Consider the following 27,804-nt stretch of genomic DNA (forward strand, 5'->3'; position numbering starts at 1 on the left):
ATTTAGGGAAAGGTCTACAGGGTGTTCAGGGTCTCACTACTAGATCTGACTCGTAGTGATCCACCTGTTTACAGCCTCCCAAGAGCTGGGATTACAGGCTCGTGCCACCACGCCGTCTCAGTTGCCATCTAAGCCTGCCCCCGGGGCAGGGCCAGCATGGCAGGCCAGAGACAAGGTCTTGCTATGCAATTCAGACTCATGGCAGCCTCGTGCCTCAGCTTCCTCCCTAGGGCTGGGGTTACAGGTGAGCACATCCAGCAAGGAGTTTTTTAATTGAAGAAGTTTTTGAAGACTTATTGTTGTTCTGGGGGTCCATTTTAGAGGGTTTTTTTTTTTTTTCTTATTGCATTTAAATGAAGGTTTTATAATATATTTAAGGCTTGCAGTCAAAGTTATCTTTGGAGAAAGAAAATACAAATCTTGTCCTCTTTCATATTCTCTGCTCAAGCCTTGTTTGAAGGTAGTTTTTTGTGTGCTTTTTTTTTTTAATGTATTTGATACAGGGTCTCACTCCCCAACTCTGACTCATAGTGATCCTGTTTTTAGCCTCCCCAGTGCTGGGATTACAGGTGTGCACCACCACTCCCAGTCTCAGTGACTGGCTCAGCAAGCCCCAGGGGCAGGGCTGGGGATTGAATCCCAGTACCTATGCTTGCCTAAGCAGGCACTTAGTCAGCACAGCCATCTCACTGGCTCTTGAAGGTAGATTTTTAAAACTTTCACAGCAGGATGAAAACTAGACATCAATCCCTATACAGCATTCATTTCTTCTAATTTAAAAGAAAGAAAGGAAAGAGAAAGGAAGACAACACACACTCACTCCAAGGGTACCATGGAACCCTATCTTCTTAGATCCTCTGAAAACAGTCAACCCTCTGTTTCCCTGTGCTTTGCTTTTGTTTTTTTTCTGATTAAAGAATGGGCCCTTGAGTAGGGGGAGTTTGTTCTTCTGGATACAGACAAGGCAAGTTGGGGACTCTCATTTCTTGACACGGGCTCAAAGCACCAAGGCCCCTCACCCCTCTGTGCCTCCGTGCCGCTCTGGACACTGTGAGCATGAGCTGTCCCCAGAGAAGGGAAGAGAGCAGTGGTTCAGGCAAAGCAAAGAGGCAGAGATAACAAAACAAGGCACAGTGCTGAAAGAGTTCTACGATTGCCTTCTCAGTAAGATGACCAAGTAATTTTTGTTTCTTTTTTAACTTAACCTGTAATTTCCCAAGTATATGTTAATTTTGCTTTCTATAAATTGGTTCCTCCAGAACACATTTTTCCTATGAATTGAATATATCAAGGATTATAGAGCCTTTTCTTTACAGTTCACTTCAGTGATCATTTGGGGCATGCCTTAGAAGGGGATTATGGGACCCTGATCTCAGTGGCTGCATGTGACTATTTACTTGAGTTGATAAAATTTTAAGTTCCATTATTTATTCACACTGCCCACCTTTTACTCTCTCAAAGCCACATGTGGCCATCACAGTAGACAGCGCAGACTGAGCATTCCAGGGATCATTCTCTGGATGGCCCTGAAACAGATTGCAGACTCACCAAGTATAAGGGCCTTCACTGCTTGCAAGGTGAATCCCTTCATTTGACACATGAGTTGTCCAGCTGGATAGCTGTTGAGCCAGTGAGTGGACTCTCCATACACCACAGGGACACCGGGCTAATTGTGGTGCCATCGCCTGTCGTACTTACCTTTAGGTGTCTGATTATAGTAGGACATTTTAATATCAGATTGACTTTAATCCCTCATCAGCTCCAGTCATATCAGCGTATTATCCCTCTTTAATACCCTGTGTATTCGTTTCTGCCCTGCTTGTTTAGAGAAAGATTTAAGGTCACTCACAAAACTATCCATAACTCAGCAAGAAAATAGCACCAGTTATCTGATAAAATTGAGGAAAATGCTTCGCTGTCCCTTCAGCATGATCCCGGGTGCTTTATAAAACGATGCGGTGTGGGCAGAGAGTACGGCTTGCCACTTTATAAACAAAGGTGCCTGAACTTTCACTTCTCAGTCCAACAAAGAGAGTTTTCCATAAGTTGGCCCCACCCTTTCTATTCAGTTTATTTTTTATTTTTCTTTGAATTTGCCTTGCCAACAATATGACATATTCCTCAGAACCGGAGGCTTTCTCATGGTCTTTCTCTAGTCATTTAGTTCCAGCCAAACTCAATGTTCAGTAAATATACATTTAATAAAGTAGGTTAGTCTCTTCTTTTGAAACCTTTTGAACCTCATTATTTCTCACATGTAAAATGGAGAAAAATCTCAGTCAAAATTATCTTTTTTAAAAAAAGCCTAAATCTACCTATTCACAAAACTAGCTAAAATACATAGTTATGGCATATAGCATACAGGAATGCCCACTCAAATATGGCAATCAGAGGCCAGAGAAAGATGAAAGGAAAAAAAAAATACTAATAAAATTTAATTTAATTTAAAATTAAATTAACAAAAAAATAAGGTCTAATGGGAAGTCTTTAGACCATTTGAGGCCTGCCTGAGAAGGGGATCATGGGACCCTACTCTCTTCCCTTTTCCACTTCCTGGCCATGAGGTAGGTGGTTTCGGCTGGGCCATACTCCTACCATGATATACTCCCTCACTAGAGGCCCCAAACAACAGGGCCAGTCGTGAGTTACTTTCAGGGAAACTCATTTGAGCAGAGATGACACACGGATGCTGTCTAGAGAGCATCTGCTGGCCTGCAGGGACTAGCACTGTTTTGTTTTCATGTAAAGGGCTGTTTCTGCGTGTACAAGAAGCTCCTTCATCGTGATTGGTAGTAGGCTCAGCACATTCCCTGCATGAAGTACTTGGTAAATAACGGAGAGGTGCTGAAGTTCAGACCTCCTGCTGCCAGGCCATGGCCACAGTGCTGTCATTTCCTCCCCTCCTTTGCTCTGTCCTGCTTTCCCCGAGGGTTAACCCTCCCTTCTGTCCGCTTCCACTGTTTCTCTTTTCACACTCAGACATGCTCAACTCTGTCTCATTGAAAAGGAACCAGAAAACTAAAGCCACCTCCCTGCACTTAAGTCCTGGCCTGCGGTCTGCCTTCCAGCCCCACCGTCCTTCTGCTGGCCCAGCTCCCCCAGCAGCGCTGTGAGCTGTGCTCCGCTGCCCCTGAATGGTGGGTGCTCCGGGCTCCCTCAGCTCTAGACCTTCGAGGCCCACGCTGCACTGTTGACCACACCGCTGCTTGCAGCCTACTCCCAGGGGCCTCCAGGACAGACTACCTGCTTTCCCTCCCACCTCTTTGGCTGTGCCTTTTCAGTCACATTGTGAGTGTTCTTTGCTTGCTGTTGCTTAAATACTGATTTCTTCACAGGTGATTCTCTTCTGAGACCACATCTCTCCTCCTTCCCTCAAACTCACCATCTCTAACCCTGACGGCGCTCCTTTCTCCCAACCCTGTCTCTTACTCACCCTTGCTTCTGGTGTCTCTGTAAATGGCAAGTCCACTCCTGGGCTGGTTCTGTAACCTCTCTCTCTCTCCACCATACCAGCACCTGACCGCTGCGCTTTCCTGCTCTCTGGAGTGTGAGTGCTCACCACCTGCCCATAGTCCTTCACGACTGGGGTCTTTGAAAGAAAATATGATAGCCTTAAAGCTAAAGTAGAAATTTAAAGATAACAATATGCAATGTATTCATATTTGCTATACAGAGATTTAACAAGATGGTAGCTATAAATTTATAACTGTAGGGGAACTCTGGATCAATAATATTCTAATAATGTTTATCAGTATTTTTGCCTTAACACTAGTACCTTATTTTAAAAAATAATTTAAAAAAGAGGATTCTGGTATGTTTTACCCAGTCAGTCCTAAGCCACACACACAGCTGTAAACTACAAGTAAACTCCTAAACATTTCTCCTGTCAAACATTTCTCATGTTTTAATTTTAAAAATATTTGAATTAACAGTTGAAAGTTGAACTACAATGCCCACTGGAACTCTCATTTTCACTCTACTAATTGTTTTTAAAAATTCATGGATTTGATCTCTTGAGAGTTCATTTTACCTATTATATTCAAAATATGAAAAAGTGGTACTTAAAAACAACTTAAATGTTTTTTAAAATCTTCGCACTTAGAATTAGTTATGAGTCCAGAATCACAAACTTATCTGGGCTTCTGACTTTAGGGTAATACAATTGTTGCATGCCTTTATTGTACAAAATAAGGGTCATCTCTAACAAAGCCACTGTCTTACTTGACAGCTCTGGAGCCTCCCAGCTCAATTGCCTGGGATTTATACAAGATAAAATTACAGTGTGTGCAACAAACGACTCATATCAGATGACACGAGAAAGAATGACCCAGGCAGAGGAGGAATCCCGCAACCGAAGCACAAAAGTTATCAAACCCGGTGGACCATATGTAGGTTTGTATAGATGTCTTTCTTCCTCTTGATGATTGATGGGAGTAATTGAAGCTCACTGTAGGTAAATACCGGTAATGTTAACTTCATAAAAACAGTAGTTTTCAGAACGTTTTGCATAATTTAACATGGTCCCCCGAAAAAAATCATTCTCTTCAGATTGTTGGTGAATTGAAGGACAGATCTGAGAGTTTTATGACCTCTCTAAATCCAGGCTCCTCTGTTGAGTATTTATTACAATTTTATGGTGCCGGAATCTGTTCACGTTACTCCTTGAGGTGGCAGGAGTGGTACCGCTGTGCTGGCCTGCTCAGTGGATGATGTAATTGCCACGACGGACAGTGTGGCTCTTGTTTTTACACTGTGACAGAGCAGCTCTTACTTTAAAACCTATTAGTTGAATTTCTGAGATGACACCCTTATCACTGTAGATTTTGTATTTTCAGAGGCTCTTTACACACAACAAGGAGTTTCTATTTGCAAAAGCATACAGTGTGCACAGCAAAGCGTTAAAGTAAAGCATTAGGTGATGACTCTTTGGTGCCACATTATGATCCTCAGCCTCATGTAGCCATTAATTAAGAGCCTTCCCTACTCTTCATCTTTGTCATCCCGCACCCTCACATGTGCATCAGCTGGAAGGGAAGCCCGGTGAGTCTCCTTTATGGGCAGTGCCCTGCCAACCGTGAGGAGTCGCTTCCCCGTGACTCTTTCCAGCAGTGGAATGACCAAGAAAAGGATGGGCTCTTGGAGGCCCCGGTCAGTCTCATAACACGAGTCATTAGAGTAAAGGATGAAAGCATAGCAATTTGGAAACTGAAAGGCTTACAAGAAGTCTCTTGAAGAGCCAGATCCTTTAATCAACATCTTTTCAGGCTTAGTATAATTCTTCATCTGTATTTTCCCATTGCTGACCCAACTGCCACACGTTGAGCTTTGAGAAACTCAGCTAGTACCTTTAATAAGTATTTCTTTGGAACAAAGCCAATGCTCCTGGGACCGGATGCTTGGCTTAGATACATTAAGTTTAGTTTCACAACAGCTCCTGGCTTCCCCAGGCATTGGGACCCAGGGGGCCAGTTCCTTGCCTCGTAAGTTACCAACAATGAGCTCTTTACCTTCTCTTTCCTTTTGAGTGAGACAACTTTCAATCTCCTTTCTTTCTCATTTACCCTCATAAGTAACTTAATTAGCGTTGTATGCCAGTAGGCTAAATCTCAAGTTATTTTTAAAATACCTAACATCTGCCACACTTATATTAGATGCAAACTGTACATTATCAGTCCCTGTTAGGAAGGGTTGGTTTTTTCTGTTTCATTTTGGCAGCACCAGGGATTGAACTTGGGACCTTGTGCTTGCCAGGAAGGTGCTTATGCCACTGAGCTGTCTCTCTGGCGCCCAGGAAGGGTTGTTTTAATCTGTCCCATACAACGATTATAGAAACAATGAAGCAGTTGATATGTATAATAAAGGGCTAGAAAACTTCAACTGTCTCTGATTTTTTTCCCTTCCAATATAACTAGCTGAAAACTCAGCTAGATTCCAAAGCTTGAAAATCCACACTGATTTCCAGAGAAGTGCTTATTCCACTGAGCCATCTCCCTGGCCCTCGCACTGATTTCCAAATCAGTGTTTTCTCATCAAATGGCCCACGACTATCCCCTATTTTTATATATTTCTGTTTTGATAGGGTCAGATGCAGTTCAGCAAACTTGTCAATACCTAAAATTCCACATGTTGTATACTTTCTAGTGGTATGGAAATTCAGGAACTTGTGAAGTGTCTTAGAGGCATGATACTGATTGACTAATAGATAGATAGATAGATAGATAGATAGATAGATAATGAGTTCTGAGAGTGGCCACAGGAAGCTTGAGGCTTTCAAAGTTTAAATCTGAACCACATTCTATCTCTACCCTCTTAAGGACCGTCCGTGCCCTACAGCCCTGCAGTGGTGTTTGCCAGCCCAGTTGTCCTGTTCAGCCTTTTCCTCTGCCTTGTCCTCCCTAGGGTGACCACTCTGTATTAACACCGCTCCTCTCTGGGCTCCAGTCTTGTCATTAACCTCTTTAGCTTTTTATTCTCTGGGGCACGTAAGTCCAGCTCCTTTTAACTTTTCTTAATGTGGCCCACGTCCCAACCCTTTAATTATTTTTATTATTCACTTCTGGACTGCCTCCAGTTCTTTGCCTCTGTTTAAACTGGACATCCTGACTCAATAAAAGGCTGAGCAATTCTAATGAATGGTATGGTAGGTGCTCTGAATGGAATTTCTATTTGTCGCTCAAAATTGTGATTTTTTTCACTGTACTTTTTGACGTCATATTGCATTTATCTCTTTTAATCTTATCCACTACCAGACCTTTACCACATATTTCTCTCCTGCTAGCCAAAGTATTTGTATCTTATTGCTTTATTCAGTGCCTGAGAGCTTTCTGGTACATTCAGTTCTTTAAAGTGTTAGCCGATCACTTTGGTACTGTTTCCCAGCACTTACGGAGGCCTTGCACATGGGGCGTTCTTAACACTTTACATGTACTCCTCAGAAGCCACTGTGAACTTGGTTACAAATGTGACTCTATTTTACATAGCAGGCCCCTGAACTCAGCAGAAGGGCAAATGATGTGGGCCTAGCCTCAGGAACAAGTTGTGTTCTCGTCCTGAAACAGCAGGAGATAAGCCTTTCACTCACAGCTGACTGTACCATATGCAGTGACACCAGACTCGCCTGTGCCAGCCTAGGTACCTGCTGAACAAGGCTTCTTTCAAAAGGCAAGGCTCACCTGGGTGAAGGCAGCAGCGACTGGTGCTGGTTCCACTGGGCTGTGCTGCTGGCCTGGTGCCAGGCTGGCCCCAAACAGCTGGAGTAGGGCACCAGCCCAGCTTCAGGGATAGCAGTTTTCCTTGGGGCCTCCTGGAGGTCGAAGGGAAGAGGAACTTGGGAAAAGCCAAACCTTTCACCTAGGCAGCACTACATAGAAGTCATTACTCTTAACTCCTTCAGTAGCATTTCCTCTGCTTGCAACAGGTCAGTGACAAACAGTACCAAACCTCTCACCATTACTTTTCCTAGTTTCTCAGCCTTGAGGCTACTTAATGGCTTCTACCTAAATTATGAAACTTTATCACATTGCAAATCCTTATATTTATTAATATTTTTCTAGGTCTACAAAATAAGCCCAGCAACCTAATATGTAGGATTCTGTTTCCAGTTTTCCCAGCTTCTGCCCTGGTCTCCTTATTTCTGATGGCTTAGCACATAGTAAAAGTAACTGAACAAGTTTATTTACATCCTCATTTTTTCCAGTAGTAAAGGAGGAAGATGTGAAGCAGATAATATCTAAAGTCCTTTGTAGTTTACCATTTTGTGTCTCTTAGGGATAGATATTGATAGTAAACCTTTTGAAGGTGATCACAAATGCCAGATGGAGGAGCTGGATTCCTTTGCAGTGGTTCATGTGTTTAATCATGAGACCACAACGTTGTCATGGCCCTGCTGGTGTTTCTTCTTTTGTTTTTTTAATAAACCTAACTAACCTGCTTAATTTTTTTATGAAAAAAATAAAACAATTTCATAATAAAAGTATAGCAAATTAACATATACCATATATCATTTTCCTCAAAGTTAACTACTTAGTAAAAAACAGACAAAATAGTTCTCTCTTACAAAAAAAAAAAAAAAAAAAACTAGTATATTAGCACAAAACTTCATTTTCAATGAACTAAGAGAAACTGGTAGGAGAAAGCCTTCGGTTCGCATTGCCTGGGCTTCCAGTCAGGTTCTACGAAGCAGAGAAACCACAGAAGATGGCTGCAGCCCCTCTGCCTCTCTGATGGCTGCTCCAGCTCTGCCTTTCAGGTTGTTGTTTACTCGGAGCCACTCAACTGAGGGACAGGCCCTTCTACCCTCCCGTGTCAGAGGAGGAGCGGGGAGTAGACTCCGTGTTGTGAAACAGCACTGTGCTGCAGACCCAGCCCGCCCAGTCCTGTTGGTACCATTGCTGCTGCTGAAGGAGCCCAGGGAATTGATTAGCAGTAGAGGCTGCGAAGAGAATTAGGGTTCCCCGGAGGCTTTATTAAAAGGGATTTTCTGAGGCAAATATTAAAATAAAGCCATTTTGCCTACTTCAAACCTGACATTTTCCTGATTTGCCTCTTCCTTTCTTTAAGGTCTCAATTCTGTAAATATTTACATCATTAATGTTTTCTTCATCTACACCTTGCCTTTCCTTAAATCCAAGGCCACCTGGTTAAAAAGGCACAAAATGGGTGAGGAATCCCTGAGCAAGTAATCTGCATATTATGTGGTAACTCTAGGGCTGGATTGTTCTTTGAAGCGTCTGAAAGAAATGGGCCACCCCATAACTGGCTATCTAAAAGGAAGAGGAGGAAATAGGTGAAGTGAGTATATCGAGAGTGGAGGATTCACAGGGAGATAGCAACCTAGCAGGGGGCTTCAGGTGAGACCCCAACTGTGTCCTCTCCCAGACCGGCCAATTTTTTTTTTAATCAAATTACACTCATTGCCCTCCTAAGGGCAAAGTTTGCCTCCCTCTTAAAAAATCTCTGGTTGCTCCTTGGGATAGTTGGAAGGGTGGTAAGCTGCAGACACAGAGCCCTTCTGAGCCCAGGAGCAGAGGTGGTCAGGCACACAGGAGGAAGCGCCGCAGTTCTGTCACTTTCTACTTTTATTTGTGCTTACTTTACTGGCTCAGTTTCATTCTAAATGGCCAGTCAGTTGGCGTGGTCTGGAAAAGGGTGAGTTAAACAGTTTTCTTTTCTGCAAGACTTGGCAAGTGTGGAATTTAGGGCATTTCCTAACTTTATGACCGTGGCCCTGTTTTTTTCCCCACAAATTCTATTAAATTTTCAAAGAATCAAAATCTTAACACTTTGACAACTATGAACTAGTAGGTTGGAAGTTTTGCTTTTCAATTTTTACTATAAGCTGGTGTTGGTGGTGCACTCCTATAACCCCAAGTGCTTGGGAGGCTCGGGCAAAAGAACCCCACGCTTGAGGCCAGCCGGGCAACTCAGCAAGACTGTCTCAGAATAAGTTTTTTAAAGGCCTGTGAGTAAAGGGAAAAAGAGTAAAGTGCAAGGTTGGGCTGGGAATGTATCTTGGCGGTCCAGGTCTCACTAACAGCGTCACAAAGAAAGGAAAGACTCATTCTGGGCTTTTGGCCTGTCCTCTGGCTCCAGCATCCTCACAGTGCGAAAATGTCCTATTTGCTGTCTGTCACTCACTTAGTTATCAAACACTGATTCACTGTCAGCTGTGGCGGAAGCAGTATAGCCCTGCCTCTCAGTCCCGGAGCCTCCCCCATGTAGCCCCAGGCCTGTCACTGTGAAGGGGGGACGTGTTCACCTTTTCCATTAACCGTGAGCCTTAATGTGAGACATAATGTGTCTGGTACTCTTAGCACAGTGCCTCTGCTTGTAACTGGTACATGATAAATATTAGTTCCCTTCCCCCTAGACATGGATCTAGCTGTCGCTGGATCACGAAGAATACAGAAATCCAATTGAAGTCTCTCTCCTTAAAACTAAGTAATTTAGCTGAATAGTTTTGCTTCTCATGAGACAGTGTCCACTTTGTGTTGAGTTCCTCTTCTGTAGAGTCGTTTGATTTGATCCTAGTGATCAGTTATGTATAAATAGTAGGGAAACAACCCAGCTGGTAGAAGTTTCCTAAGAATATCCATTTTCTCCTGGGGCAGTATGATGTCCTCCAAAAAACCAAACAGGCTAGGGCCAGAGAACCTACATGGAACAGTGTTCAGGAAAGCTCTGCCCTGGTAAGCTGATTCATAGCTCACGGAGGTTGCTCTCAGATACCCATTGTTCCTACTTGCTAGTCCTGTTCTCAGAGTAATCACCCACATCACATGTCACTACCAATTATACCCCCGCTTTCACCACAAGAGTATGGAGCCGGGCTTCATGTTTATTAAGGGAGCTAGAAGATTCTAACCAGAAATCATAAAATGAGGGTGTTATACATTCCATGTTCATTCTTCCTTCAATAGGGATTGGTACTGGGGTCTCAGGGACCAGCTACACACATGCACACACACAAGTGACCAGGTCATTGCAGCCCGCATAGTCTCCAGAAGCAGCCACTTGCCAATGTCAGTGCTCAGTCCAAGAGGAATACGAATCACCTCATGAATGGTACCAGCCCATGTGTAAGTGGCGTGAAGGCCTCCTTTGTACCAGTCTCCATTCCTCAACTCGTCTGTGTAGTCCAGTTCCACAGAGCAAAGCTCCGTTTGGCCCTCTGAGATTGTTTTGTTTGTTGGCTGGTTGGTTGGTTGGTTGGTTTTGTTTCTTGTTACTCCTAAACTTTGCTTCAGGAGTCAAGGAAAAGGAAAAATGCTAATTAGTGGGTGTTGGTTTTTCTTCCCGGAGCTTCTGAATCTGAAATTATTAAAATAAAACCCAGGGTTGGCCAAGAGTGAGGTCTGAGGAGGTTCTCACATTTCACCATGTTCACTGTACTCACATCTACTGTTCAGAAATGGCATATAACATGCAGACTTAAGTTCTGTAAATAGCATAGGTGAGCATGGAAGGTACCGACCATATTTCCATTTAAGATCAAATAACCTACAGTCTAAAAGTGTCTAGTCTGTTTTAGTTTGCATCACTAATTTTAATTCATGCATAGTCAAGTGGCCAAAATCCATCTATAATGCCTATTCCAAGAAATGAGTCCATCAAAAATTCCTAATGCATCTCTTAGGCCATCTGTCTAGAATGCTTTGTTTGTTTGTGTCTTTAAACAAAACATTGAAATAAAGTGGCCTTTATTCCTCCAGAACTGGAGAGGTGTCTAAATCAGAGTTGTGCAAAATGATAGGCTATTGCTGCCCGCAAATGTGTAACTGTGGCATTTCCCTCGGACTTTAGGGAAAAGAGTGCAGATTCGGAAAGCACCTCAAGCCGTCTCCGATGCGGTGCCTGAGAGGAAAAGGTCCACCCCCATGAACCCTGCAAACACAATTCGAAAGACACACGGTGGCGGCAGCGTTTCTCAGCGGCCTTACAAGGATAGGGTGATTCACTTACTGGCACTCAAGGCCTATAAGAAACCTGAGCTGCTGGCCCGACTGCAGAAAGACGGCGTCAGTCAGAAAGACAAGAACTCCCTGGGAGCAATTCTGCAACAGGTGAGGGCTGCTTCTGTTGGGGAGTTCACTGAGCAAAGGTTCTTGTCCTGTTGTTAGGAGACAGAGATATTGCAGCATCATTTTGATTGGTAGCATATAAAAATAACTCATGAATAAATAAAATCACCTTTTTGGGCTGGGGAGATAGCTTGGTGGTCTAAGCACCTACCTGGCAAGGGCAAGGACCTGGGTTTGATCCCCAATATCATATGACGTGCTGGCTCCGGAGCCTGGACACATGGTGCCAGCAGCTGAAACCAGGCATGGTGATGCACGCCTGTAATCCCAACACGAGGGAGGCTGAGACAGAAGAATTACTATAAGTCTGAGCTGCATAGCAAGACCCTGTACCAAATAAATAAATAAAAGATTTTTTTAATTTAAATCTTTTTATGCATTTAATTAAAAACTAGCTTAAATGTAGATGTTGTCTTTATTTAGGTCAAATTTTGCTCTAAAATCCCACTGAAAAGTTAGAAACTTTTGTCCACTTTTAGCCTTGAATTACTTAAACTTGCTTTGCTTTTCTTGAATTTCTGTGAAGTTGTATGATGCGTTTGTTTTACTGGTCTGGTCGGCATGAGCCAGGACATTTTGCCCACTGAATAGCATGGACTGTCTCTTGCATTTGTACTCCTCCCTGCCCTCACTGCAGTGCCTTTCTCCTGCCTGTTGGGGTACCAGTCATTTGCTGGCTGCCTTGTAGCGTATGAATGTGCAAAGGGTTAGCTGTACGTACTCATAAGCTCACACATCGAAGCAGGCCATTACTCTCATTAAAGTCAGAGCATAACACGGTGCATTTTTCCATAGTTGCTGAGGTCCGAGACATCAGTCAGCATTCAGATTCACTGCAGTGCCCATCTGTTCGGTTTTTGGGTTTTTTTGGGTTTTTTTTTTTTTTCCCTAGAGCAATAACATTCCTAAAGTTATTCTTAAATATCTTTTTTTTTTTTTTTTTGGTGGTACCAGGGGTCAAACTCAAGACCTTGTGCTTGCCAGGCAAGCACTTACTCCACTGAGCTATTTCTCCAGGCACCCATCATTATTTTAAAAACACAAATTTTCATCTATTTATTAAAGAATAGTATTTTAACAGTCTAATTTTCATTATTTCTTATATTAAAACATAATATAAAATCTAGTTCAGGATTAGCAAATCTCTTAGACACTTTGGTCAATAGCAGTCTAAGTCAATATGTCATGTAGCAGTTTTAAGAGACCAAAAGAAAAAATGACAAAAAACATGGAGATGAGAGGATATGTGTGTTCATTCTTTGCCACAGAATATTTGGTAGTTGCATCTCTAGAAATGTTGTGAAATTACCTTCTGGTTTGAAGAAGGAGAAGGCAAGAGAGGGCAAGAGTTGGTTCTCAGAGTGGCCACTTGCAGCTTGGTGGCAGTGGCTTGTGATTATGTGTCCATGTGTAAAAATACACATAGCTAAAAATGTAGAGATTCTTGACCCTGAGCAAAGGAGACTTAAAAGTTGTTAAAGTGTTGGTCACTTGGTAGAATCTAAGTGTAGTCTCACCCTGGCTATACATTACTATACCCTAAAGAGGTTTGGGTTTTTTTTCTTTGCACAGCTCAGACTCATAGCGATCCTCGTTTTCAGCCTCTACAATGCTGGAATTACAGGTGTGCACCACCACACCCAGACTCAGTGGCTGGCTCAGTGGGGCACAGGGGTGGGGCCGGCATGGCTTGTGGTGCCAGGGATCAAGCCCGGCCCCTGTGCTTGCCTAAGCAGGTACTTAGTCCACTAAGCTATCTTGCTGGCCCTACTAGAGAGCTTTTGGAAAAATGCCAGTGCTCAGGGAGGGAGATACAGCTCCGCAGCACAGACCCTGCCTGGCAAGTGTGAGGTCGTGAGTTCTAGTCTCGGCACCAAAAGCAAGAAAGGCCAGTGCTGGAACTCCAACCCAAACCAATTAAATCCAACTATTTGAAAATAGAGCCAGGACCAATACTGTGTAAAGCCCTGGAGTAACTCTGATGTGTAATAATAGGCTGAAAATCACCACCTCGTGAAAATATACATGCACTAATAACACCTACTAGATGTGGGGCATGTACTACGAGCCAGGCCCTGTTCTTGGCCATTTCATGTTCACAATCTCATTTAATCCTCTCGAGGAAGATAATAAAGGCATGTTCAGAATTTTGACCTAAATCAAAATGTTCCCTTAGCACACATCTAACAGCTAATATGCAATGACTGGTGCTCCAGTGAAACTGACACATCAGGCATGAAAGGGAGAAAGCCAAGAACAGCAAAATACACAGATCGCTCATACACTGGAAATTCTATCCACACTTGATCTTAGCCAAATTGCCAAGGAGTGACGGTAATTCTATCTAATACAAACTAATCGGCACACGAGGTACCTAAAATGATAAGTCCTGCCTTTATGTGCCAACAGAGATATTTGCTGATTTGTTATTTATAAAGTATTTTTCAACTTTCTGTGTTTGGTAATTTATCAAAGTAATAGATTTTTAAAGTAACTTAAGAGGTTAGCTTTCAATAAAAGTTGACAGATTCTGCTACCCAAATGTACAAATGTGCTGATCAGGAAAGTTGGATTAATACTGTTCGTCACTAAACCGTTACATATGTATAAAGCTTCCTTTTTCTTAGAATGAGTGCTTCTCTGGAAAAATTAATCAGAAAAGGAGCAGTATAAAGCTAAATAATGTTCTTGAGCTTAACAGTTGGACATGTGGCTGGAGCTCATTCGTTTACTTCAATTTGTTAAGTACAGTTGGCCTCCCACATGGTGGATTCAGCCAACCGCAAATCAAAAATATTTGGAAAACATTTGTATCTGTACTGAACATGGACATATTATTGTCTTTCATTCATTAGGTCCTAAAATATTTGGAAAAAGAAAAAGAATTGTACCCTAATGGAACATGTACATGTTAGTTTTTCACCATGATTCCCAAAACAAAATAGTGTAACCACTATTTATATAATATTGTATTTGCATTGTATTAGATATGTTAAGTAACCTGTGATTAGTTATATGGGATGATACTTTCAGTCTGTACCTTTTATATAAGAAACTTAAGACTCGAGTATTTCGATATCCTTGGGCGTTCTAGAACCCATCTGCTGTGGCTTTAGCAGGTGCCTGCCCACTGCGGTATTTCAGACATTGTTCTGAGTGATGTAGTCTCCATGCGATGCTCATGGACAGCCCTTTCCTCCCTGGAGTATGTTCTTGGGATGGCTTCTGGTAGAATAGGGACTTGAGAGGAGCTGGATGAGGGACCCACTGCTTCCAGAACAGGATTCAAGGAGTCCCTTTTTTGGAGGGTCACAGTTTAAGGATGAGCAAGGGCCAGGAAGATGAGTCAGCCTTTCTGGGGGCCTGGGAGATGAGAAGGTTCAGTATCTTCAAGGGAGAGGAGAGATGGAGGCCAGATTGCAAAGGACCTTTTCAGGCTCTCGGCAAGGAGTTTGGATTTTAAGTAAAATAGCTAATCCCTTTAGAAGTTTAAGAAAGAATATGCTGTGATTTGATTTATACTTTTAATAAGCCCATTTATGGACTCCTGTGGCATGATTATTAGGAGGCATAAAGACAGAAGAACCATTTAAAGGAGCCTGTTACAGAAACCCAGGTTTAATGTGCTGGTGACCTGACTGGGGGGCACTTGAAGGTGGGTTATCAGATTAGGGATAGATGTTGCAGGAAGAGGTGTTTATGGATCTCACATAGGAAGAGGGAAAGGGAAGGTGTGGAGTCCACGATCATGACTCAGTCTTCCACCTAAGCATCTAATGGGCATTGAGGCCCGCACGGAGCAGGAATGAAAAGGACCGTGTGTAGAGCAGCAGGGAGTGGTGTGCAGGGGTTCTGTCTCAGGGAACACCCTGGTTGGAAGATGCCCAGTAGACCTGCGGTGGAGGGAGGGCTTTAGGTAAGTGCAGCTGAGGGTCTGGTCCGGTGTTCAGGAGACAGAGCTGCAGCAATAAATCAAGGAATAAAATCATCTTAGAAAGACATGGGAGAGTGACAACATCAGCAGAGGGAAAGCACCGAGCAGTCCACCACGAAGAGCCACGGGGCTGGGGCGTCCTACGGGACTGGGAAACTGGGCTGTTCTGTTTATCCCACTTCAGAGTTTCTGTGGGTAGCCTATATTTTATTGGAAAATTTGAATTTTAAAGTCAGCCTATTTTCTTTATAACAACTTTAATTTTAGAATAGCATCTCATTGGGCTGTGAGAGAAATGTCAATCATTGTGTATTTTATAGTATTGTTTAAAGACAGAAGTCAAGTTATTAAAAGGTTATTCCTCATCTGAATGTCAGGCAGAAATATCTTTTTCCTAGACTTAAAAATTATTTTTGGCTTAGCACCTGAAGCCATACGTTTGTGTCGTTAATGGATTATAGGCATCAGCATCCTATGATTTATATTTAAGGGATAGGAAGAGATTACAGTTGTAAATAAACCATCTGGCTAATAACAGTCATGTGGGGTTTTGGTTTTTGTTTTTTAGTTTATGTTTCCGTTTGTTGGTTTGGGGGAATTTCAAGGGCTTCTAATAAGTGGTTCTTTGGGAAAACTATCAGATACAAGCAGCAAGCCTGAACTTGGTTATCCAAAAGAAAATGACAGAAGAGGTTTTCAGAATTGATGCTATTTATAAAGTTTCTTTTGGTGCTAAAAGAAAAGCTTATAGTCCAACATTTGTTGTTTATTTTCTACTTAATGCACATGATCAGATTTTTACTGTGTCCCACAAGTAAAAGAGATTATAACAAGTAAATAATCTTGCTAATATAACTGTTTTGGGTCCCTTTGTTTAGAAACATTGACTTTAAAAAAAAATCCATTTTTTTCCCTAATGTCAATTTATTATTTGATTGGAAATTTTGCAAATGAAATGGATCTTCCAGGGAAAGATACTTTCTATATTTCTTCCCAAAATGAAATTGAATTCATTAAGATCTCGTATATATAGCCAGGCATGGCATAATCCCAGTACTGGGAGGTTGAGGTAGGAGGATCATTGCGAATTCAAGACCAGCTTGGGCTACAAAGTGAGCAAAGGCCAGCCTGAGCTACATCGTGAGACCCTGCCTCAAAAAGACAAAAAAAAAAAAAAAAGGATCTGGCGTGTGTAAAACTAGCAGTCTCTTTAAGGCCAATTTTCATAATTATTTTCAGTATAAATCCTAAAGACCACCTGTTTTAAATAATTAGCAAAAGTATCTAACGTTCTGCATTACACCGTGTACCAGGTAGCCAATCTGAACCCTAAGGACCTGTCCTACACGCTGAAGGATTACGTGTTCAAGGATCTGCAGCGAGACTGGCCAGGATACAGCGAGACAGACAGACGGTCTCTTGAGTCCGTGCTTGCCAGGTATGTCCTTTTCTTTCATTTTTTTCTTTAAAGATGATGCAAATAAGTAACTGTTCAGTAACTGTAGTTTAGTGTCGATGTGGGAAAGAATGAAGTAAGGGTGAGCTTTCTATTGTGAACATTCTCAAGTTCTCTTTAATTATCTGGAACATGTGTGTCCTTTTCAGAAAACTAAATCAATCTCAGAATTCTACTGGCGCCAGCCGTTCAGAATCTCCCGTATGTTCTAGTAGAGATGCTGCCTCCTCTCCTCAGGTATGTATAATAAAGTTATAAATCCATACTGCTTGTCACAGTACTCATGCATACCTTGCTGTCCCCCGCCTTCCCCCCTTGAGACAAGGTCTCACTGTGTGGTCCAAGCTAGTCTAAAATTCAAGATAGCTGAGGCAAACTTCAAACTTGCAATCCTCTTGACTCAGCCTCCAGAATGCTGGGACTACAGCTATGTGGTACTGTGCCCATCTTGTAGTTTTTGTTAATGCAGTTACTTCTTAAATTGGTCATTAGCCATATGATTTGTCTAATTTCATCCAGTTCTCACAATTCTCAGGTCATATCTGAGAATTTTCTCCAAAGCATGTTCTAGTAAAATATTGTTAGGAAAAATGTATTTGCAGTAAGCCAGTAAACAGCCAGAGCTCTTTCCAGAAGGACCTGAAGCAGGGTACTCAGGCTGCTCCACCTCCCTTTCCCCTGCGAGAGCAGCCCAATCTAGCAAGTTCAGCACACTGGAGTCCTGCACACTGCTTCTTAGCTCAGTGGCCAGCGCCACAGCCCTGCCCGTGTGATGCTTTCAGTGTCCTGAGTGCTTTGGGCAGACAGTGGGGACACCTTGTCCCCTGCTATGCTGTCTGTCCCTGGATCCTTTCCCTACAAAATAGGGAGAAGCAGACAGATGCGTGGGGAGCAGAAGGCATGTGCAGGGCAGAGGGCTATCCACACAGCAGAAAAAGAAACCTCCCTGGAAGGGGCAGCATGCTGTCCTTGCTCGTAAGCTGTCTGTGGAAGCCTTATCTGTAAGCTTACCAAGCTATTTCTCCTGTCAGAGTACATAGCAAGTACCAAATAAATGGGGCTAAATTAAAAACAAAGAACTAATGAGCTGATTACCTATATTTTCTTTCAAGCGCAATATAAGCCATAATAGTACATTTATACATAAATATGGACTTGTGTTTTGTACTTTGGGCTATTGAATCCCTTTTATGGTTATTATTGAACTGAGCTGCTATGATTCTCTTTTAAAAAGTGTTTCCACATTAAAGTGGGCTAGATGTGAATACCTTATAGTATAGTGAAGAGATATCTAAGAATTACCAAAAAAAAAAAATTGCAATCACATTTCAGCAATGATAGGGATACTTAGGGAAATTGCTCTGAAAATGTTGACTCTAGTCACAGCAGGTAAAATGAAAAATGACAGCTGACGTACTCAAGACTGGAGCATTTCAGCACATTTGACATCACATGCAGGCAGGCGTGTTCCTTTTTTTTTTAAATTTGTGTATTTGATACAGGGTCTCCCTGTGCACCTGGGACTCATAGTAATCCTGTTTTCAGTCTCCCCGGTGCTAGAGTTACAGGCATGCGCCACCACAGTAGGTCTCAGTGTCTGGCTCAGCGCGCACAAGGGTGGGGCTCAAACCCTGGTCCCTGGGTTTATCTAAGCAGGTGCCTAGTCCACTGAGCTCTCTCCCTGGCCCTAAGCATGCTGCCTTCTGTCAGCCTTGTTAGTTCTCCCAGAGTCCAATGGGCCCAGCTGCTATCTCATCCTTTAATAGGATCAGGCCAGCGCAGGCCAGCAACAGAGATGGCTGCTGTGCTTAGCACTCTCCTGAGTGTCTAATCCACATAAACTGCATAAGTGCTTATGAACTTGGGGTGAGACTGAATGCCTAGGAGATAATGACTCAGCCCCCCAAGAGATGTTCTTGCCAGATTTTGCTTTTGACATTAGACATGAAAATGTATTCTTGTGATTTTTCTGTGATGCCTTGGTTTGGGGTTATTTAGGGTTTTGTTTTGTATTTTGCTTAAGCTTAGAGGAAGGTTAGTACGAGGAAGGTCACTCAGTTGATTAAGCCATCGCACATTTATTGAATTTGCTAAACTTCGGTATGAACTGGCTTTTGTTTTCCTTCCCCCCTCCCTTCAGAAACGGCCTTTGGATTCAGAATTTATTGATCCTTTAATGAATAAAAAAGCTCGAATATCTCACCTGACAAGTAGAGTACCACCCACATTAAATGGCCATGTGAATCCCACAGGGGAGAAGTCCCCCGCCAGCCTCCCCCCGCTGCCCGCAGCCGCTGCCATCCCGAGCCCTCCGCCACTGCCTCCCACCCACTTGCCTGTCTCGAACCCACCGCAGACTGTGCACTCTAACTCCAACTCCCCGAGCACTCCAGAAGGCCGGGGGACTCAAGACCTACCTGTGGACAGTTTCAGTCAGAATGGTAGCATCTATGAGGACCAGCAAGACAAATATACCTCTAGGACTTCTCTGGAAACCTTATCCCCTGGTTCAGTTCTACTCAAGTGTCCAAAGCCTATGGAAGAAAACCATTCAGTGTCTCACAAAAAGTCCAAAAAGAAGTCTAAAAAACACAAGGAAAAGGACCAAATAAAAAAGCATGACATTGAGACTGTTGAGGAAAAGGAAGAAGATGCTCGAGGAGAAGAGGAAATTGCCAAGCTGAATAACCCCAGTCCAGATTCCAATGAAGGTACTGTAAAAGCTGACCTTCCGTGGTGAGGGAACTGGAGGTGCATACTGCTGTGAGTTTGAGATGGTGCTGCCTAGAATTAATAATGTTTTTTAAGTAAATGACTTTCTTTTTAACTATAAATATTGTGCTTTTGAGCAGATCTTTTTCTTTTCTTTTTTTACTGCTGTGTTGTTTCTTTTTAGCCAACTATGAAAGATTTCTGTTTTTGTTAATAAGATAATGGCATTTGAAAATGACCCTGTCGTCCTCCTGAGACTCCCTCTTGCAAGTGGACGCTGATGCTCTTGTCCTTATTTGTTAAAATATTGTGAAACCTCAGGATGAATGTTATGCGCTCATTCTTGAACTGATTCACCAGACCCAATTGACAGTAGAAATGTTTCTTTCTTTCTCAAAGAAACAGTGTCACCCCTGCTTTAATTAATATTAGCATGGGGAAATGTCAAATTCTTTATAAAATAGGCAAGGCAGACATAACATCATCTTCATTTACAGTGAATACAATTTCGCTTTTGCAAAGCTGTGGGCGACTATTAGCTTGATAGTTTATAGGGCTTTTTGTTTTGATTTCTCAATTTTTAGTAAACTAACATCAATTGTAATGAAAATGTGTACTTCAGGCTCTAGGAAGAAATGTAAAAGCCTAATATCTAGAGACTCAAGCTTGAAAAATAACACGTTATCCCTAAACAAAAGCTAATCAACAGAAAGACTGCTTATCTGAGGTATACTAATCTTTAAATCTGATGGCAAAGTAGCTTTGCCTTGCTTACCAGCAGCAAACCCCTCTACACCACGTCTGATGTCCCAGGACACAGTGCGAAGTCTGTCGTGTAGCACTGCAGCCACTTTTGAACTCAGCACAACTAAGGCAAAATCCCTCAGGAAACATTAAGAAGGTTACTTTAATGAGCAAAGTTTTACGGGGCTTAATCACAGTTTTAAGCAGTGCTGAGTCTCTCTATTTTGCCTATAACACTGAAAGCCATACCCATACATTTAGTGACCATTTTTGCTGTATGAGAGAAGCTCTGATTATGTTCAGTGGTGCTTGCAGGAGAGTTGTAGAATAAATACTGTATATAATGCAGTACCATTGTCGCCCTGCATTGGGTACCTTGCATGTCAAAGTGTATCTGTTGAAATATTTAGGCCAGTGTAATGCTACATAATGGCCTGAGAGGTAGGTGTAAGCTTTTCCCCCCCTCTGACACTCTGGTACTTGAACTTGGCAAGTCAGGAAAAGCCACCAAGTAAAACTGTTCTCAGCATTAATCAGCAAGGCTCCTGGGCACAGTCCCCGCTCCACGACCTGCCCCAGGCCATGATCCTGAGTCTCCGCCTCCTCCCAGAGGACGACACCAGGATGCCAAGGCCTCTGCAGGACTTTGTTCTTGGAGTTGGAGACCGGGAGAGGCAGCCCTGGTCTCTTTCATCCTTCCCTGAGGATATGCAGAATCTCTCTCAGAACCCAGAGCCTCTGTCTATTCCCTGGCATCCGTGGCAGAGGGGATTGCCCTTTCCTTGTCCCCAAGCCTGAATCTCATGCATACAGGTGAACAGTAAGCCCACCAGGTCTATGTAACTTATCTAGCACCCTTTACCATTTAAAGTACTAGACTAAGGAATAGACAGATATTCACATTTATTTTATAGCAGACAAGTTAGGGCTGGAGTTAACTAGCTTCGCTTTACTTTAAATGACAAAATATATTACCCCAATACAAGATCTAGACATAGCCCTTGGAAATGGTGAATTGGAAATGCAGTGTTGATCATGTGTCTGGCTTAACTTCATAGTCATGACTGGCAGGAATTTTGGAGCCTTTTTGTTTTTCTGCAGGTTTTTCTTTGAGGGGGACAGGGTCCATAAAAGAAGTCTGTGTAGTACTATGAGGACCAGAAGTTAGAGGAGAATAAATCAATGTTCAGTAACACCTTATTTTAAACTGATGGGAAAGCTTCCTCCCCATTTCCACTGTCTGCATACAAAAAAGGACAGCAATAAAAATAGAGTGAGCAAAACAGCCTGCTACCTGACGCTACTGTCTCATCTGCCCTGCGTGAGTCCCATGAAAGTGGATGTTGATATAAAATTTGTATCTCCCATTGTGCGGCTGCATCTGCCGCCACAGCCTGTGAATTGCTGGGCAGATGCCACAGCTGTTGCTGAAAGAATAGAAGACTGACCCTGGGTTACGATGGAATTCCTTTATTGTGCAGACACTGCAGTAGCCAGGGCGCTTTAAATGCCTGCGTCGGTTCTGCTGGCGCTGGTCATAGGGCCTCTATTGTCTGTGTTCAATTGTATTCCTTGCTCACTGTTGCTTATTGAGATGGAAGAATAGAATTGGAGGAAAAGTGTTCCAGATGTTTCTAATCTATTTTAGAATTACAGGCATTTGATAACCATACTGGTTGGTGAACACTCTGAATTTTTTTCCTTTCATAGGAGTTAAAGAGGGTTACACTGCCTCCATGGAGCCTTCTTCAACAATTGAACTCCCAGACTATTTGATGTAAGTGTACCCGTCTGCCAGTGGAGAGAACAATTTAATTTTAGAAAGTTTTGCAAATTCTTTTCCCATAATCTGCAAATCAAAAAAGCCAGAAATTCCAGAAATAGAGTCCTGAAGCCACCCCTGCAATTGAAAGGCTGCCATGAAACCTGCATGTCCCCAGTCCACCCTGGACTGCGTGAGCAGGTCGTCTCCCCCGCTCTGAGCTGTCTTCGTTGGCCTTTAAGTATAGAGAAGCCTGTCCTTTGTTCCAGGGCCAGGCCAAGCTTTTGATTATGGGAGATTTCAGGGGTCCGACTCTTCAAAGCTGACAAATCTATCAATGCGTAGCCATTCACTTGCGCCCCCAGAGGGACGGGTTATTACTGACAGAGTGCTTGAACTTCTGCACTTAGTAATGCAAAGTGGAGTTAGGTTGATTTTCACTTAAATATATTCTGCCCTCCGATTGATTTTAAGAGGAGACAATAGCAGAATGCAGTCATTCCTTTCTAGTGCCAGCTGTGTTTCTCTTCTTATGGCAGTAAGTTGATAAAACTGAGCTAGGGACAGTTTTGTAACTGGTTACCACAGAAGTTATAAGTGGGACACACAATTCTAGCTGGAAGAACAAAATAATTAAGTTGCAAGAGCTGTGAAAATAGAGTGAGAGAACAAACAGATCTGACAAGAGATACCTTGAAAACAAACAAATGTGCAAAGTAGTTTGATCACACCTGGAAGCCAGCATCCGGGCTGTGGGGACTCCTTTCCTATTAATGGCATCGCCATCGCTCTTAACTAGTAATGAAGTTAAGCTAAGCTGCTTTCCCTGCTTGTTTCCAGAGGAGAGAACATTTTATATTTAAAATGTATGGCTTCAGCTCTCCAGTAGTGTGAAAACTGTACTGATTAGGAACGAGGTAGCATGAGTCCATCATGCTGGCTGATGTCTCTGAGTTCACAGAACCACTCTGGTGGCTCTGTCATCCGAGACAGTGGATAGTTTCAGCAAACCTGGATGAGAAGTAGCAACCTCCGAGGGGCCCACAGGAGCTCTGCTCCGCAGCCGGGCTTCCAGGGGAGCCCTGGCCCTGCTGCTGAGAGGAGTCACCTCTCTAGGCACAAGCCACTCCCTTCAGGATGGCTGTGCGCACGCCGCTCTCCTGCAGCCACCAGGACCACACTCGCACTCTCCCGTGATAGATTTTTGAGCACCTCCTTTATTAATAGCAATATATCTTTGTAATATGTGACAAAATCATGTGGGGAGACTGAAAAATAATCTGAGTTTCTCCCAGTGGAGTTGAGGCTGTTGCTATGTTTTGCTAACCTAATTAGTTAATTCTATATTGGAAGAGTTTTTTCAGGTTACTGGTCTAAGGGTGGCTGCTGTGTCTGCCTGAGTGTATTTCTGTGTTTGTCATGTTGCTAGTGCTGGGACTGTGTGCTTAGATGAAAGCAATGTATTTTAATTGAAAACTGAGGCTTATATAAGTTAAAATGATGAAAAAATTCCAAAAATACAGAATTTAAGTTGCCTCACAAGAAATTCAAAAGGACAGATGAGAAAGCCTAAAAGATTAGCCTTTAATAATATTAATGATTATATAAGAATACTGTTTTTACCTGTGGTTGTGGGTTATCCAGACTGTTTAAGTTTGTATGATATCACTGCATTAAGAACCAGCTGTAGAAAGCTATTCTAGTTTTCATTAAAATAATGTAATGCTTTTTGTTCAAATGTCAGTAGAAGCAAACAGCATCACAATTGTTCACCAGTTTGGGGTTTTTCTCCCCCAGGAAAATTATTAAATAAAATACTTAGGGGTATGGTTTTGGAAAAAGTAGGATAAATGTGTTAATACAACAAATAAACTCTTTAGTTTCGAGATTGGCTTAAACACACACACACACACACACACACACACACACACACACACACCACACCCCAGAACCTCTTTCTCTCCTGGGGCTCCCTCTGGTGTCTGGGAAGGACAGCATCCCTGCTGGCTGGCAGTGTCCCCACACAGCTGAGCCACCAGCAGGGCAGCTCTAAATCAGCACACCGCTGCTGTCTCAAGTACACTTGGAAAATTAAACTTCCACACTGTCTGTCTCAGCATGAATAAAAATATTAATGAGGACACTAAGCTCACCCGCTGCACTGCTTTCCTCACATATCCAGCTAGGTGTCTGTGGTACAGCAACTTAAATAAAACAGGTAAGGTTCCATAAAGCCAACTGGGAAAGACTGAACTCCAAGAGGTTGCCATGGGGAAGAGTGAGTGTGTCCCCAGGGTGCAGCCTGCCATTCCCTCCACCTGCTGGACATCTTCGGTAGTCAAGGGACTTTTGCATCCAATGATGGGAGCATAGAGCGCAGAGATTCAGGCTTGACAGTCCAGTTCCCTTATCCACACATAAATAGTACAGTGTAGTACTGCTTGGCCTACCACTAAGTTCGCTGGCATGCTGAGAAATGGTCCTTCACTTACCTAGGAGCAGTCACACCCAGAAGAGAAAAGAGATTCGCATACTTCATTAAGTATATTAGAGGACAATAGACCCCTGGCTTTCTGCTGTGTGGAATATGACATATAAGTGGTAGAAAAAAACTAAAGAAGTATGATACTTTTTGTTTCTCACTTTAAAAAATTACACACCATTCCTCTTGTATTTTCTGTGTATATCTCATCAGAAGAATAAGGAAAGGGATAGGGTGCGTGAGCTGAAAGAGAGACTCCCTGTTGTAAAGGTTTGGGCCTGGGGACAGCTCTGACTTCAGCACTAAGTGTGTGACATTCTCATGGTGTCCCATTGCCTTCTGTCTCAATGCGACTGGTAACAGATAGATTGGCCTTTCCCAATGGTGTGGCAGTGAACTGTTTTGTTGAAAGGTTCAAGAAGCCAAATGTATGTGAATACAGTTTTCATTGTGTAGTTGCACTTCATTCCTAGCGTGTCTTCTTCACATTCACCCTTCTTCCTTGAATCTCCTAAACCCTCAGTGTGACCCTTTTCCTAGAAGGCCCTTTGAGGAGGAACCAGGCAGCAGACCAGCGAGCGGCACAGTAGCATTAACTACTAGGGATAGGCGCAGGGTACAGTTTCTGGGGAGTTGGCTTAAACCTCACACTCAGGTGATCGTTTGTTCTGTAGCTAATCTGTGTTCACCTTCTTCTCCATGTTCACCTTTCTTCACAGAAAATATATCGCCATTGTCTCCTACGAGCAACGCCAGAATTACAAGGATGACTTCAATGCTGAGTATGATGAGTACAGGGCTCTGCATGCCAGAATGGAGACGGTAGCCCGAAGATTCATCAAGCTGGATGCACAGCGCAAGCGCCTTTCTCCGGGCTCGCGAGAGTACCAGGTGGGCGCATGCGCACACGCACACAGATGCCCTCCCTGTTACTTCATTCTTTCTCTCCCTGCCCACTCCGGCCCCAGCCAATCCAAAAGCCAGGCCTCTCACAGACTAGCCTCCTTGCTGTTTAGGAAACTAAACATTTGAGGTAGTTTTTTTGTTTTTTGTTTTTTTAACGGAACCGGGATTGAACTCAGGCCCTTGTGCTTGCCAGCGAAGCACTTACTCCGCTGAGCCATCTCCCTGGCCCCTTGAAGTAGTTCATAAAAATAAACACACCAGAAAAAGCTTTGTGTGACATTAATATAATATAGAGTGTGTTGAGAAGCATGCCACATACACAAGTAACTGGGAAAAAAGGTGGGTCCTGGGATTCCTTCAAGAATCTGGTTATAGCACCAACTCAACTCAGATTAAAGAGCCTAGGTCTGACACTTTCCTCCAAACTGTACTGTCTCAAGTAAACATTTTAAATTATTATTTTTGAAAAATACAGCCTGACACAGGATAGGGACAATGCACATGTAGGCTGCAATGGGAGCACAAGACTACCCAGTTTTGGATTGAGATGAAGAGATGTTAGTGCTTCTAGCCCTTCCGGGGACTAATGCTTGGTGGCCAGTGTTACTCCATCTTCAGTTCTCTGCCTTACATGGCAGTGCCACCCCTGTCCAGGAATAGCAGGTGTCTGACTTGTCTTTGATTTCTTTTCATAGTTTTCAGCAAAAAGATTAACAAATGAATATTTCCCTCTTTGGATCAGCCAGATAACTGTCATGTTCACACCATCAGTCGTGCGCGCCTCTGTCCCAGCCCACTACCATTGGTTTTTCCCAAGGAGAAGTGGGGGGGGGGGGCAGATGCAGACAGATGGATTTTCCCACCATGGGGAAAAAAAAAAACAGTCCAAGACTGTGTATCTTAGAGATTCCTCAGGTCGTCTTGTACTTATGGTTCTTGATCAAAAGCTGCTAAGACTTACAGCCTTTTCCACCGGAAAATGTATCTGCAGGTATAAGAGTTTGGTGAAAAGGTGGTTTTAGGCTTTATTTTTCCTACACAGTTAACAGTGTGTATGGTCATATTTAAACTAAAATGGGGCCAGGGAGATCACTCAGTAAAATAAGTGCTTGTCTGCCAAACGCAGGGTCTTGAGTTCAATCCTAGGTGCCACAAAAATAGATAAATAAACAAATAAACTAAAATGTAATTCCCAGAATTGCATAGTGGTTGGGAGCAAGCTCCGGAGACATGTTTTGTGGGTTGAGTTCCAAGCTATTATTTAATACTTACGTGACCTTGGGCAAGTTATTTAATGCCTCTTTGCCTCAAAGAGACATCATAGATAATCATAGAGTTGTTATGAGTGTTACATGTAAGCCAGCATTTATAAACTACTTAGATCTGTGCTGGATACGCGGCACATAAAGACTAGCTGGCCCTTTTGCTTGAGCTACCAACCCCACCACCAAAGTCACTCATACTGTTGATTTCCAGTATAGCCTTTCAAAAGTTTATTGAAGTGTATGTATAAAATAAATGTGTACATATACCTGAAAGTAAATGTATTTGTGCTATATTTAACTAAATCTGTTTTTCTCTATTGTAAGATCCATCATTATGCTATGTCCCAGCAACACAAACCACAATACATGATTTTTGTCATACTTTCAATAAAATGAGGAAAGATAGATACATCTTTAAAAGTAAGGAAATGTTTACATTATAATAGTATCCTAGGGCCAGCCCGATAGCTCAGCGGATTAAAGTGCCTGCTTAGGCAGATGCAGGGGCCAGGGTTCAATCCCGGCCTGCCATGCTGGCCACACCCTCGGAGCGTGCTGAGATGTGGACTGAGACTGGGCGTGGTGGCATGGGCCTGTAATCCCAGCACTTGGGAGGCTGAAAACAGGAGGATCACTATGAGTCCTGTCTGTATAGTGAGACCCTGTAGACCTTGTACTAAATACATAAAATAGTATGATGTTATTTTGTATTTTACTCTTTTCACCAACAAATATAAATGCATCTTAGAGAAATGTTTAAATCAACACAAAAAACAGTTCCTCCCCCACCCATCTTTAATGGTCTCCTAGTATCTTCTGTATAGATTTAAGAACATCTTTGAAAAATTTTTTCATGTATTTAGTACAGGGTCTGCAGGGTCTCACTGCACAGATTAGACTCATAGTGATCCTCCTGTTTTTAGCCTCCCAAGAACTGGGATTACAGGCACGCACCACCACCCCC

The 27,804-nt window shown here is 42.8% G+C and overlaps 1 protein-coding gene across 1 annotated transcript in view; it reads left to right on the plus strand.

Annotated features, from left to right (window-relative positions):
• Ell2 (elongation factor for RNA polymerase II 2) overlaps positions 1-27,804 on the plus strand; it is a 90,858-nt gene that overhangs the window by 59,009 nt on the left and 4,045 nt on the right. Inside the window, exons 4-10 of the mRNA XM_004625429.2 lie at positions 4,229-4,392; positions 11,302-11,561; positions 16,827-16,951; positions 17,119-17,206; positions 19,110-19,680; positions 22,136-22,202; positions 25,389-25,560. Of these exons, the coding sequence (XP_004625486.1) occupies positions 4,229-4,392; positions 11,302-11,561; positions 16,827-16,951; positions 17,119-17,206; positions 19,110-19,680; positions 22,136-22,202; positions 25,389-25,560 (1,447 nt within the window). The remainder of the gene's footprint in view (positions 1-4,228; positions 4,393-11,301; positions 11,562-16,826; positions 16,952-17,118; positions 17,207-19,109; positions 19,681-22,135; positions 22,203-25,388; positions 25,561-27,804) is intronic.

This window comes from Octodon degus, unplaced genomic scaffold (genome assembly GCF_000260255.1).
Source record: "Octodon degus isolate 3935 unplaced genomic scaffold, OctDeg1.0 scaffold00009, whole genome shotgun sequence".
NCBI classification, from domain to species: domain Eukaryota; kingdom Metazoa; phylum Chordata; class Mammalia; order Rodentia; family Octodontidae; genus Octodon; species Octodon degus.